General features: G+C 39.5%; 1 protein-coding gene across 12 annotated transcripts in view; it reads left to right on the top strand.

Moving 5' to 3' along the window:
• TENM4 (teneurin transmembrane protein 4) overlaps positions 1–14,535 on the top strand; it is a 1,584,659-nt gene that overhangs the window by 1,397,349 nt on the left and 172,775 nt on the right. For all 12 annotated transcript variants that reach the window (XM_074303958.1, XM_074303961.1, XM_074303962.1 and 9 more), the window contains one exon: positions 9,833–10,018. In XM_074303958.1, the coding sequence (XP_074160059.1) occupies positions 9,833–10,018 (186 nt within the window). The remainder of the gene's footprint in view (positions 1–9,832; positions 10,019–14,535) is intronic.

Here is a 14,535-nt window from a genome sequence, read left to right on the forward strand (position 1 = left end):
GAATGAATGAAAACATCAATTAAGCAGTTACTGTATACCAGTGCTGAACACTGAGGAGACAAATTGAAAAATCAAGAGTGTACCTTGCACTCTAAATAGCAGAGACAGTGCATCTATGGTTGTAGTGGCCAGTGATGGTTTTTGAGTCAAGGAAAGCATGAGAGTGTTAAGTGGAGTCATAGAACAGTGGTAGAATAGATCTGATCTTTCTTCCTAGAGAGAGAGATAAGCAGTAGGAAGAGTCGGGGTCCGTATATAAAGTGAACATGGTCACAAGATGTCATTAGATCTTCTGAACTGCCTTGTGAAGTGACTACCTTAGGTATATTGTCATCCCCATTTTAAGATGAACAGACCAAAGCTGAGAGAGGTCATATAACATACCCAGGTAGATAGTGTCAGAAGGAAATTTTCCATATGGTTTAGGTAGCAAGTTGGCCAGCTGTGTTGAGCTTCACTCTTTGAGTCTTTCCAGAGGAAAGGCCCTTCTGTATACCCTTAAGTGATATTAATTACAGCCTCAATTTGAGGATGAGAATGTTGTGCTTTTTTCCTCCTTGTGCTGTTTTTCTTTCCCTGAAAGCGGAAAAATTCATCTGGCTCCCAGATCAGAAGCAAAGTTGTCAAGTCTGTGGTTTAAAAAAATAAAAAACCTCAAACTTCTTAAATTGTTGAAGTGTTGAGTTAAATTTGTGCAATGAATGCACGGTCAAGAGACAGCCCAGTCCACCTGCTTTAAACATTCTTCTGCCACCATGATAAGAAAATGATTTTGAAAAATATTTACAGAGGAAATCCAACTAACATGCCCCATGTTTTAAGAAATGTGTTATCTTTTGGCAAAGCAGCACAACTACATAAAGATCTATAAAAATGTGACTCTATGGTGGGGAAATCCTATAGTTATAAAAGTTATAACTTACATTTGTATAACTCAGATACTGTTATCCAGGTTTTAAATAGGATTCTTAGATTTAGAATCCTAACTCTAGAGCTCATCCTTTTCAAAATCTTCATATTGCAGGTGGGGAAACTGAGGCTTATGAATGGCGGTATTTTATTTAATATAGGAGATACAAATTAAATAAAACAATCAAGACAGCCTCTACTTTCCAAGAGTACATATTCTAACAAGGGAAGAGAATGCATAAATGGGAACTGGAAATGGCAGGGTTGAGGATTGAGGGGCAAAGCTATAGATGAGAAAATGGATAATCAGTCCAGAGAAGGGAGAATTGAGCATGCTGAGTGCCTCTCAAAAAATAATGGTGCAGCTAGAAAGTGTCCAATTAGAAAAGAAGACCCCAGGTTGGTGGTTTCTTCAGGGTGGGAAAAGCAAAACACCTGGGAAGTGGAGAATTCTAGAGAGCAAGTTAAAAGGAGCTAATCCCACAATTATGCATAAGAGCTTCAGTGGAGAGACCTAGAAATTCATCAGGAACAACATACTGAGAATACCATCCATAAAGAACAGCAAGAATGCTCATATACTCCATAACTGCCCAAAATTTGAGTATTTAAGAAAATGAACAGGAGCTGTTAACATTGTTTCTCACTATGTACCTTGACAGGGAACTTTCCTTCTCAGGCCTTTTTGGCCTGAACTTTCCAGCGCCTTTCAGTTCTAAACTTCTGTGATCTAATGTTCTATGCTGTAAGGACCCTTCTATTGAACATTGTGCATTTAAGGTCCTTTCTCCAATCCCAGGTTTTCTGTCTCCTCTTCAGAACATTGCTCCTATCTGTACAGGCAGCCAGAAAGGCTCATGTGTTAATGAAAACTAGCCCCACAGAGTTTGATCTTCTCTATTAGCACCCCATAAATGTGAAGACTACTGCTCAGACCTCGGCCACTAAAGCCTCCCATGGGGGAGGGAACCCCCACTCATAAAGTTCTAATGTAGGGAGCAGATGTCCTCAGAGCAGTTTAATGACCAGCTGCGAGAGGGATGTGCTGAGATAAATGGGAAACTTAGAGAAATATTTAGATGGAAGATTCCTCTGTCTTCACAGGTAGTGTAACCCTGCCATGTGTGAGAATGTGCCTGAAGGGTTGAGTTTTGTGCTTGGATTTGGTTTGAATACGACCAAGGAACTCAGAACAAAAACACTGCCAGAGGTAGAAGAGGTCCCTGAGTTTCCTTACAAAGGCAAAGAATGCCAGCTGGCTGCTGGCTCCTGGGCCTTCAGCCCCTGGGCAGCAGCTTAGTTTTGTTTCGTTGCCTCAATGAGGTTAGCAGAGGTGCCAGCTGTTGACAAGATAGGCAGTCACAGATGCTTAGAATGCATTAATTTCCTTCATCCATCCATCCATCCATTAGAGATTTGGTGCTCACTGTGTGAGAGGGGTGGCCCTGAGTTACAAAAATAAGATAAGACACTGTCACTGTTCTCATGGACTTTTTACAGTCTAATCAAAAAATAATAGCACGCCTTTATAATTGCCTAGCTAGGTGGTGCACTGGGCTTGGAATCAGGAAGACTCATCTTCATGAGTTCAATTTCCTCAGGTACATACTGGTAGTGTGAACCTGAGCAAATCACTTAATCCTGTTTGCCTCAATTCTTTTTTGTTTTTTGTTTTTGTTTTCTTTTTTATTGAAGTTTTTTTTTTATTTTTAAAACATATGGAAGGACAATTTTTCAACATGACCCTTGAAAAACCTTGTGTTCCCATTTACCCCCTTCCTCCCAACCCCTCTCCTAGATTTGCCTCAATTCTTTATCTATAAAATGGGATGGAGAAGGAAATTCCAAACCACTCTAGTATCTTTTCCAAGAAATCCCAAATAGGATCACAAAGAGTCAGGTACCACTGAACAACAGCAACAATACTACTTAGTCTTTGCTGCCTGAGGCATAAATAGTATAAGTATTATTGTCCTCATTTTGAAGATGGGGGATATTGAGGCTGAGAGAATTTTAAGCCCCATGCCTTTGAACTCATGCTTACTGTATGCCAGAACTAAGACTTGTGCTCCTGGAGTCTCTTGACTCCAAATACTTGCTCTTTTCAAAGAAGTCAGCCTAGGAGACATTTCTTTTTTAAAATAATAGCTTTTTATTTTTCAAAATAATGCAGTTAGTTTTCAACATTCACCCTTGGCAAAATCTTGTATTCTATGTTTTTCTTCCTCCATCCCTACCCACTCCCAATATAGTTTAAATGTGCAAATCTTATACAATCCTTCCTTTGCAACAGCAACAACAACAAAATTCGGTTCTGCACATATATATTGTACCTAGGATTATACTATAAGATATTTAATATGTATGGGAATGCCTACCATCTAGGGGAGGGGGTGGAGGGAAGGAGGGGAAAAACTCGGAACAGAAGGGAGTACAAGGGATAATGTTGTAAAAAAAAATTTACCTATGCATATGTACTGTCAAAGAAAATGTTATAATTATAAAAATTAATAAAATCTTCTGTATATATTTCCCAATTATCATGCTGCACAAGAAAAATCAGATCAAAAAGAAAAAAATTGAGAGAGAAAAAACAACAAGCAAGTAAATAAGGTGAAAATACTATGCTTTGACCCACATTCAGTGTCCATAATCCTCTCTCAGGGATGCTGATGGCTCTCTCCATCACAAGTCTATTGAAATTGGTCTGAATCACTTCATTGATGAAAAGAGCCATGTCCATCACAGTTAATCATCATATAACCTTGTTTTTGCTGTGTTCTCTTAGTTCTACACACTTTACTCAGCTTTAGTTCATGTAAATCACTCTAGGCCTTTCTGAAATCATCCAGCTGATCATTTCTTATAGAGCAATAATATTCCGTTACATGTATACTGTAACTTATTCAGCCATTCCCCAACTAAGGGGCATCCACTTAGTTCTAGGAGACAATTCTTGAGTGTTCTCCTTCTAAACCCCAATCATTCTTTGCAGAACTCTTGATTCTAGTACTTTGTTAGTTCAAGGTTTTTGCCTCTTTTATTTCTCAGTTAGGAGCTCCTTGCTTTTTAAATCAAGGGCTCAACAAACATTTATAAGTATCTACCATAGCAATCAAGCAGGCCACAAGCATTTATTTATTAAGGAACACTTACTGTGCCCCTAAATGTATCCCTTAAAGTGCCAGGCACTATGCTGAATGCCAGGGATACCAAGGAAGGAAAAAGACAGCCCTTATTCATCAGGAGACCATGGTCTAATGGGGTTCACAGCTTGGAAAGAACTATTTGAATACTTGCTTGTCCAAACAAGATAAAGACAGTATACAATGGAGATAATCAACAAAGGGAAAGTACTAACATCAAGGAAAGGCAAAGGAACTTGCAGAAAGCATCATTGGGCTGGGGGATAGAGAGAGAAAATACTGGGAGTCAGGACTTATTTGTGCCCCTGACTTACAAAGACAAAGACAAACAATCCCTGACTTCAAGGACTGGTAGAAACACAAGTAAATATCAGATGATTTGAGTGGCAAATAGCACTATCTCCCTCAAATGTCTCTCCTCCCCAACTATGCCTTCTCCCTAGTTAAGCCTTCTATTTTTTAGCTTAATTAATTAAAAATTAATTTTAATTTTACATTTTAAATTTTTAAAATTCAGATCTTTGATTTCATCAAACTGAAGGGAATTTGTGGTACAGAAAATCCTTCCACAGAAGTATAACTATCCAGAAACTTAACTCTTGTTTTCTTACTACATGACTTGTATAAGTCACTTCCCTTCCCTGAACATGACCATAATCCATTCTGTAAAATGAGCATTGGACAAGGTTAGTTCGCCTTATGGCAAGCCAAATCCATTTCTATTGGAATTTTACTCCCGATCTTGATTATTACCTTTCCTCTCTGCCTTCTTGTTTCTCCATCCACAAGAAGAATGCATAAGACCAAATGGCCACTCTGTGTTCTGTCCATTCTGTGCTTCAGCGTGAAATATAATTGTTTGGCAGAAGAGCTATACTTATTTAATTTGGTTCTGGAGGCCAGGACATGCACCAATCAGTGGAAGGTATAGGGAGACAAATTTTAGCTCTGTAAAGAAGAAAATCCCAATAACACCTGTTCAATAGTAGACAGGATTGGGTCTGGAAATAGTGAGCTTCTTCTTGAATTTGAGCGTGGATTCATCTATTAGTCATCATCTATTAAGAATTTATAAAACCCCCATCTTATCCTGTCTGTATCATGTTTCTACATAATTGTCTGCATGTTGTATTGCCCATCAGCCTTTGAGATCCTTGAGAGCACAGACTGGATTGTGCCTTTCTTTATGTTCCTAGTTGTCATTCAGCCTGGTGCCAGAACTTGGGTAGGTGCTTAATAAATGCTTGTTGACTGATGAATTTTTAAACCACAGTCTATTAGCCCACAGTAAAGTTGCCAAAATAGTCATCAATTCTGTAAATCTATTGTTGGTCACATACCCTGAAATGTTAACAAAAAACCGAAACCAAACAAAACTAACTCTTCAAAGATTTCCATGGTAATAGTATATGGAATTGCAAAACATCTGAAAACAATGTAAATGTCCTGCCATAAAATAGTCTAAATAAATTGTGGTACATTAATGTAAGAGAATACTATAATGCAATTAAGACCAAGAAATATGATGAATACATAGAATCTGGAAAGTCCTTTGAATAATGCAAATTTTCTTAAAAAGCAGAAGCAGAAAAATGAAGACTATATTCATTGCCCAGCTAAATACCGGGAGAAAGTCTCAGAGCCTCAAATGCATAACCAACCAAGTGCTTATCTCAGTAGTTTTTGTTGCTAAAGGGAGTAGAAGTAGCTCCAAAACTAGAGCTCTTTCCTTTAGATCATACCATCACTAGCTATGTTTTATTGTATTTGTATTTATTTTGTTAAACGTTTCCCAATTATATTTTTATTTGCTTCATACAATAAAATAGAGGTAATATTACATTTTAAAACTAAGTCAATATGCCAAAAATAGCCTCCTACTGTATCCAGAGCCATTTCCAAGTCATCCATCCTGATCTGTATCTTACAGCTGGACACAGATGGCTTTGGAGGAGAAAATGAGGTTGGTAACTTTGCACCTCCTTCACTTAAATCCAGTTCACTTCCATTGTCCTCCCTCGTTTCACTTCCCCAATGTCACGGGTCTTCTTCCAGAATAAAGGATAAACAACAACCACTGCAGTACATTTTTTACAATTGCAATAATCGCATTTTATAGCACTTTAGGTTTCCATAGTACTTAGCAATTTTTATCTCATTTGATCTTCACAACAGCCTTGGGGGAGAGGAGGGAGCATCTATCCCTATTTTACAACTGAGGAAATAGGTTAAGCGATTTGCCTAGGTTTATATAGCTACTAAGCTTTGAGGTCAAATTTTAACTCAGATCTTCCTAATTCAGATGCAGTGCTCTATCCACATAACTGCCCAGCAGTCTGAAAAACAGCCAATTGAGAAAGCAACTGAAAATTGTCTTCCTAGCCTGTGACCAAATTTAAGCTGTTCCCATTTAAAGTCTCTTCAGCAGAATTACAAGAGAATGTAAACATTTTTGCCAGCAGAAAATCTTCTGCCTACTTGCTTATACTTCATTTAACAGATATCCTATTTGCTGATGACTTTCACATCTTAAACTGCCATCTAAAGAATACCCTGGGGAGCAGCTAGATGGGACAATGGATAGAGCACTAAATCTGGAGTCAGGAGTACCTCGGTTCAAATCTGGCCTCACACACTTAATACTTACTAGCTTTGTGAACCTGAGCAAGTCACTAAACTCCAATAGCCTCTCCGAAAAGCAAACAAAAAAAGAGTACCCTGAATTAGGGGAATAAATGACCACCACTCCTTTCCACCACCTTCAACCTTAGAATTTGTACATATCACATCAACTCTATCCCTGAGCCAAGGCAAACCTGAGGGTTTTTACAGCTAGAATGTAGTAAAGAGAGGGCAGAAGAGGAGAGAGGAAAAGATGAAAGGAGAGAAAGGGGGAAACAAGAGAAGAGAGGAAGGAAAGGGGAGAAAGAAGGAAAAAGAATGAAGGAGGAAGAGAAAAAAAGAAGAGTAGGGAGGGAGAAAGAATTTTTACTAAAGACAAGAGGAATGTCTCCTTAGCGCCTGTTTTTTGTCCTTTCTTTGTCTTAGGAGAACCCCAGTTACTCTAAAGTGTGTATGAAAGGATGGAGGTCATTTTCAGCTCTGGAGAACCCCCTTCCTTCCTTGGGCAGGAAATGCATAGACCCTTTCCTCAGGGATGAGGTCAACAACAGCCCTCATCTCATCTCTGAGCAAAATAGTCTTGTGAGAGAAGTCTCTCCACCTGGCTGAAATTTTTGATCTGTTCCCATTTGGGAGGCTCTGTTAATTGGAATGAGGCAGACAAACTCAGATTGACTCACTCCAAGTCCTGTGAAGTATTCAAACAGGCCAAGACTTGGATGAGGCTCAAGAAATACACAAGCCAGTTGTACCTGTGACCTGGAACAGCTGTTGGTACAATGCACAAACCTTCTGGGATGCATGTCATAGAACCAGTAGGTCCTCGGGCCTCAAAGGTGTTTAAAATATCACTTACCCTTACACAACATTAGTTCCTGTTTTATTTTTGTCTTTGCAACCCCAGGGCCTCAGGCCTTAGGTAGGGAAATTGTCCTCTGATTTCAATGCTATAGAGAACTCCAGAATAAGGAAATTGCTTCTTCTAATGTATGGCAGCATCTTGTCTGCAATTAAATAAACTTGGGAATTGCTCAGTGTAAGATTAAGTGGTTTTTTCCAAAATGATTCTTTTAAAGAGATAATAGATGGAGTATTGTTGTTTATCCTTCATTTTTAAAGAGGACCAATGACATTGCAAGATAATGTCTTGCCTCTTGCGTGAATTGGATATAAGACTTCTTTCCCATTACTAGAACCCTTTGTTTCTGCAGCAAGTTCTGGCAACCAAATGATAAGATTCTAGAGCTTAGTATGGACCTTTGAGGTTATCTGGACCAAGTTGAGGAACAGGGATGTTAAATATTAAGTGACTTGCCCAAAATCTTAGATTATATTTGAACCCATGTACTCTTGACAATGAATCCTATGCTCTCTCCCACTATTCCATGCTATCTCTAATAAGATCATCTTAACTTTGGGGGATGGGATCTTGTTCAATACCCAAATAGAATATACACCCTCTTCTAAACCAAAAATGAGTAATTTGAGCCTCAGGAAAGCTTGCTTTTATGAAGGGTCAAAAAGAATTTTATTCAAGATAAACTAGAGGTATCCCAATTACCATGGAGACATAACTTAATTCAACCAAGATTTATTAAATCCTTCTTATGTACAGGTGACTTGCTAAGTACTAAGATACAAAAAGTGTTATCACCTAGACCTTGTCTAGAAGAAATCTAAGAATCTCAATATGTGCAAGAATAATTATGAAATAACAATGCTATACTGTTAAAAATTAAAAGCCAGGCAAAAAAGCTGAAGAAAATTTGAGTAGCGAGAGGTCACTTTCAGCTTGAAAAGTTGTGTCTAGGGAGGATCAGTGTCATCTGAAGTGAGGTAATTTTAGTTGAAAGAAGAACAGAATGACAGCAACTGATTTGTGGAAGGAAAACATTTCAAGAGTGGGAAAAGTCATGTGTGATTGTGGGTAGTGGTTGTTGTTTGTCCTTCGATCTTGAAGGTGACCATGACATTGGAAAGATGGTGTCGTGACATGCAGGTGAATTGGATTTAAGTGAGGGAGGGCTGTGCAAAGTCACCTGCCTCACTTTGTCCCCCAGAGCCATCGGGGTCCAATGACCAGAGGTAGATCAGGATGACTGAAGATGGCCCTGGATGCTGTGGGAGAGCTTGGTCTTTTTAACATTTTCAACAGGTCTCAGTTTTGATTGAGGCAACACCCATTCATTGATTAAGGCTAAGTGATAAATGAGGGCTAAAAAACAGGGAGGAGAGAGCCTCTTTTAGCTACTCAGAAAAAAAAAAAAATTAATCTGGGAGGGAAACCCTCAGGGGTTCTAGCCAAAACAGTGATTCTTTACATTCACTCTGAGTTAGGCCCCGACCAAATCAGGTTTAGCCTGGGATCTATTGTTGTTCAGGTGTAAGAGGTCAGAGAATGGCCAACAGTCCTGCTTGCCAAGAAGGGGAGTGGGGTGAAATAAAGTAGTAAAGTCCAGATGAAAAGTTCCAGATTATAGACAACACACAAAAAATATCTTGGGAAAATTGTGGGACTAGTGAAAGCATCACCGATCTGGAGTTCAGCTAGGCTTTTTCCTAACTATGTGATCTAGGAGTTCACCTCAGAACTTTGCTAAATCTCAGATTTCTCATTTATAAAATGGGAATCATCCTCCATTACTTTTTCGTCCCTTCCTCTCCTTCGCCCATTTTCAATGGCAGGGGTGAGTTGTAGAAAAGGCAACACAGCAGCTAGAACCCCCGGTTAAATGTGTTATGCACACTTTGCCATCATTTAATTTTATTATCAGTGATTCATCTCTGGATTGTTTCCACACAACCAATTTTTAATTAAATTTGACTTTCCTTGCATCTGTTCAGAAGGGCTTTTCCCCCTTGGAATTGGCAAACACAAAAGCTTAGTGAGCCAGACTTGTCCATTTGGAAAAGAGAAAAGGGCAAGGGAAATTGAGGAGAAAGGGGAAAGTCGGCTGCCCCTTGGATTGGTAATGTCCCAAAGGATTCATGTTTGCAACCTCCAGAGATGCTTTTCATTGCTGTAATTCTAGGAAGTAGAGTGTGTAGAGAGCAGTATTCTGGATGTTCCTTTTCTCATTCCTCCTTCCCATTGTCTTCTTCCTCTTCCTCTCTCCCCCACCCGTTCCTGCCCCGTCTCCCGGTTGTTCCCCCAGAGATCTGTGCATCGGACTGCGGAGGCCACGGAGTCTGCGTAGGAGGCACCTGCCGCTGTGAGGATGGCTGGATGGGGTCGGCCTGTGATCAGAGGGCCTGTCACCCTCGCTGTAATGAGCACGGGACCTGCCGGGATGGGAAGTGTGAATGTAGCCCTGGATGGAATGGAGAACATTGCACCATTGGTACGGGGGAAAGGAAAGCAACCTTGAAAGGGGTTGTTAGGCTGGGCGCGGGGAGACCGAAGCAGCATGTCTCATTGGGTTGTGTGATGTGGTACGGCATGAGCACCTATCCCTGGGGAGTTCACTTCTGACATTGTCCATTTCCATGTGGAATGCAGCAGGAATGTCCTTTCATTGAGCAACGCCATCACCAACTTTTTCATAAATTCATTAGAGAGCTCAATCAGCAGTGCATCTCACTAATTCTGGTTCCCCATCCCCACCACGCCCCAATCATGCTTTTCACTGAGGCTCTGTGGTATCATAGAAAGAGCTATGGGTCTGGAGTCATCCCTGTGTTCCAGCCCCGGCTCTGGGAAAACACACCTTGTGATTCAGCTTTCTCTCCTGCACAGCAAAAGTAATACTATACACCATTCATTCCTACCTCACAGAGTGTAGCTAAATGACATCAGCCACATGAAACACTTTGTAAAACAAAAATATGAGCTATCATTACTAAATTCTCATAACATTTATTGAGCATGTATACAGAATTCTTTCTCAGATTACAAGTCAAATAATTGAGAAGCCCTTCTTAATTGGAAAGGGTTGGATTTACACTAATTCAGTTCAGCATACATAAAAAGTAAATACTACAAATATTTCCTAAGCCAGAAAGACATGGGTATAAGGCATGCCTTTGACAATACTGTGTGACCATGAAAACCGTCCCTTAATGTCTTAGTTTTTATTATAACTATTGAAGAAACTGAGGCAGTCAGCTGTGAAGTGACTAAGCATCTGAGGCATTGGAATTTGGGTTGTGGTGTTTATGTGCTATATCCCTCAGCTGCCTCTCAATGGCACCCTGGTGACATTCTTGACTATAAGTTAGTGAGCTACCCACATAGAGGAAGTTTTCTCACTGGGAATCTTCCTATACTAATAAAATCAGTTTTATATCTCTGTCCCTAATTCTGGTCTATGTCATCCATTGTGCTAAACACCAGAGGAGAGAAGATACTAATAGTTCATATTTTACTAGTGTTTTAGTTTAGAAAATGTTTTCTTTAAAAGCTTAATAAATTTATTTTCTCTTGGTCAGAGAGTAAGGAGTCTTAGAGTAAGACCTTGAATAAGATCTTTTGTTTATAAGCCCAGATTCTGTCTTCCAGGATTTACAGTCTAGGAGGAAGGCATGTACACAGACCTTTATTGAATACCTCTTCTATCTAAGGCTCTAGGCTATGTGCTACAGAAGACAAAAAGATGACCAAGACTCCAATCCTTGTCCTCTAAGAGCTAAGATGAGTAAACCCTTAGCTCAGCACCCTTCACATACAGTTCTGATGGTCAACAACCTCAGAAGTCATTCCGAGCTTCCAAAATCCTACTGCGGCTCTCTTGGTAGTCATAATAGGTGAATCTATGGCATATCCAGCCTCCACTTCATCTCTGGCCCCTTCTTTTATTTGCCACTCATGTACGCTTTTGCCTGTCATAATTAAATGGAATCATAGTCATGGAACTTTCATATTCATTCATTTATAAAAACAAGCATTCATTAAGAGTCAAGTAAGTACAGAGCATTGTCCCTTGGTGTTAGAAGAGATCTTAGAATATGGAATTCTGAGAGATGGAAAGAATCCATAAACATTGCTCAATAAAGTCAGAAAGTACCTGAGAGAGTGTTGGTCGGTAGACATTTGGGAAACATCTACTGTGTGGCGGGCACAGTGCTAAGAGCTGAGAGATTTTTAAAAATTTATTTTAAAAAAGAAGAAAGATAGTCCCTGCTCTCAAGGAGATCAGTCTAATAAAAGAGACAATATAAAATAATATATAATATAAAATATAAAAATATAAAACAAATATGTAAATAGGAGAGACAATATAAATACCATGTACTAAGATCTATAAAGGATAAACTGAAGATAATCAACAGAGGGAACGCACTCAAGAAGGGCTTCTCATAGATGGGGTTTTAGATGGAATTTGAAGGAAGCCAGGAGTCAGAGATGGGGAGAATTCTGGACAATCAGTAAAAAGGCCACCTTCTTCATTTTATAGGTGAGAAAGCAGAATCCTTTACAAGGCAGATGATTTGTCCAGAGTCACAAAGCCAGGCTGAAACTAGACCCCATTTCTCCTTCCTCCCAGTCCTGAAATCTCTCCCTTATGCCACATAGTTCCCCTGACATTATGACCATTTACTGTGAAATCCATTTTCCTTAGGCCTCTCCTTTCTTGCCTTCCTGCTAGCTTCTTGCTTTGTTGAGACAGCACTTTGACTTACTTTATCATCAACAGATGAGAAAACAAAAGCACTAAAACAAGCTATGTTTGCATGTTTTTGGTAGGGACTTTTTTTTCTTCAAATCTGGCCTCAGACATTTGCTAGCTTAATCCTATCTGCCTCAGTTTCCTCATCTATAAATGAACTAAAATAGAAAATGCCAAGAAAACCCCATAGGATAATAAGAAGAGGTGAAAAATAACCAAAACTATAATTAGATGGTTAGCAGAGGGACCTTGGGAGTCAGAACTTATAAGAACCATTCCTCACTGTTCTGGTGACTCCTTGGCTCAGGTTAAGAAACAGTTGTGTCTGTGTGTGAATGAACCTTTCTGTTGCCAAGCAGAAGAAGATAGCCAATGAATGCCCTCATGTGTCCATCAGTGTCAGATTGATTATGTTATATCCTTGTGTGAGATCTGTACTGTTTAGGTGGCAGAAATGTCCAATAACAATTTCTTTATTTAGGAGGAGAAAACCCAACATCTCCTGATACATTTGTGCATTCTTGATAGAACCATAAGATTTAGAGAAGAAAGCATTTAGGCCATTTAATTCACAGAATCATTAATTTAGAATCAGGAAGGACCTTAGAGATATCAATTCCTTCTACTTTATTTTATGAAGGAGAAAATTGAGATCCAGCAAGAAAGTACCTAGTTTAACATCATGCAGTAGGGACAAAATCAGGATTCACACCCAGATCTAACTCTCTTAACAAAACTCTAGTCACTTCCCCACACTTCCTTCTCCCACCCCAACATGGTGTCAAGAATATACATCTTTTTTTCCCTATTCTGGAATTTATTAAGCAAAATATTGATGAAGCACCTTCTTTGATGAAAACTCTTCCCTGTGCTTGTCAAGATACCAAATTTATATAAAACAGTATCCCTGCCCTTGTGGATCTTAAACTTCATTACCTCAATATCATCCTTACCAACGTCCCTTATCGGCCATTTCTCAAACTAAATCACCTCATTCCAACTCTACTACTGAGAGCACAAAAATTATTTTGTGGGGAACTCACACAGAGCAAGATGGTCAGAAAAGGTGATACAAGGACATTCTCAAGGTCTCCAGATCTTTAGAATTGATTGTATGACATGGAAGACACTGACACAGGACTACCTAGTATGGTGGGCCCTTATCAGAGAAGGGGCTGAGTAAAGCAGAATTGAAATAGCTCAGAAGAAATGTAAGATGCACAGAGTTGGAGAAACTATCCCAAATATTCATAGGGACTATTTGTGTCCAACCTGTGTCAGAGAATTTTAAGCTCATATTTGTCTGATCAGCCACAGTTAGATACACTAACTTAATTCTAACATAGAAATGACATTTTGGTCCTTTTTGAGAACGAAGGATGACAACTAGTTGCCTCTACCAGTCCCAACTGCTGAGTCTTGTTCTGCCCTTTGGTGTTAAGCAGGACAGTGCTTCTTCTACATAAGAGCCCTTTGTGTATTTTTAAACAGCTGTTATGGCTTCTTCCCTCGAGTTTTCTTTTCTTCAGCTCCTTCACACAATCCCCTTTTTCTTCCATTGGAGCCCATGCTTGTTTGAGGATGTTAGCTGTTTTTAATCACTTGTTTAGAGTTTTTTTGCTCCAGTCGCCAGACTGTCCAAAGCTTGTGAACATCATCCTTTGAGATGATAAAGTCATCTTTGTCTGGGTTAAATGACAAGATCTTTAGAAACATTCCTCAGACCCAAAGCATAGATGATTCCCCAAAGAGATTTGTCAACAAATTGAACTCCATTTCATGGAGTTCATGAAGCTTTCCATAATTAATTATTTTCAGTTTGGCTTTTATCCCCACCTGACCATCTCCATGACTCTAAAAACTGGTTTAAGCAACACCGACTCCCCTTTTTGGAGTCGAGAATTTGATTTTGCACCCTCTTCCTTTGATTTCCACCGCCACAGGGCTATGGTCCTCTGAGAATCAATTCTTCTCTGAAGTCGTAGATAGAAGTTTCCCCTTCTGGGCCCTGTCTGTGACAGCTGCACAGACTGTCCCCTGAAGTTTGATCAAGTCATAAATACCCAGCACAATTTAATAGAATGTTGAAGAGATGTCAAGCCTTAATATTAGCCCAGATGAAAGGACATTGGTCTGCATTGATGTGCTAACCATTCCCTTTGTCCTTATCTCCTTTCCCTGCATGATGATTGCAAATTGCAAATGATCCTCTTTTGTATTTCTGCCTTTGCCTGGCTGGATCCTGTCATTTC

Source organism: Sminthopsis crassicaudata, chromosome 3 (assembly GCF_048593235.1).
Source record: "Sminthopsis crassicaudata isolate SCR6 chromosome 3, ASM4859323v1, whole genome shotgun sequence".
NCBI classification, from domain to species: Eukaryota; Metazoa; Chordata; class Mammalia; order Dasyuromorphia; family Dasyuridae; genus Sminthopsis; species Sminthopsis crassicaudata.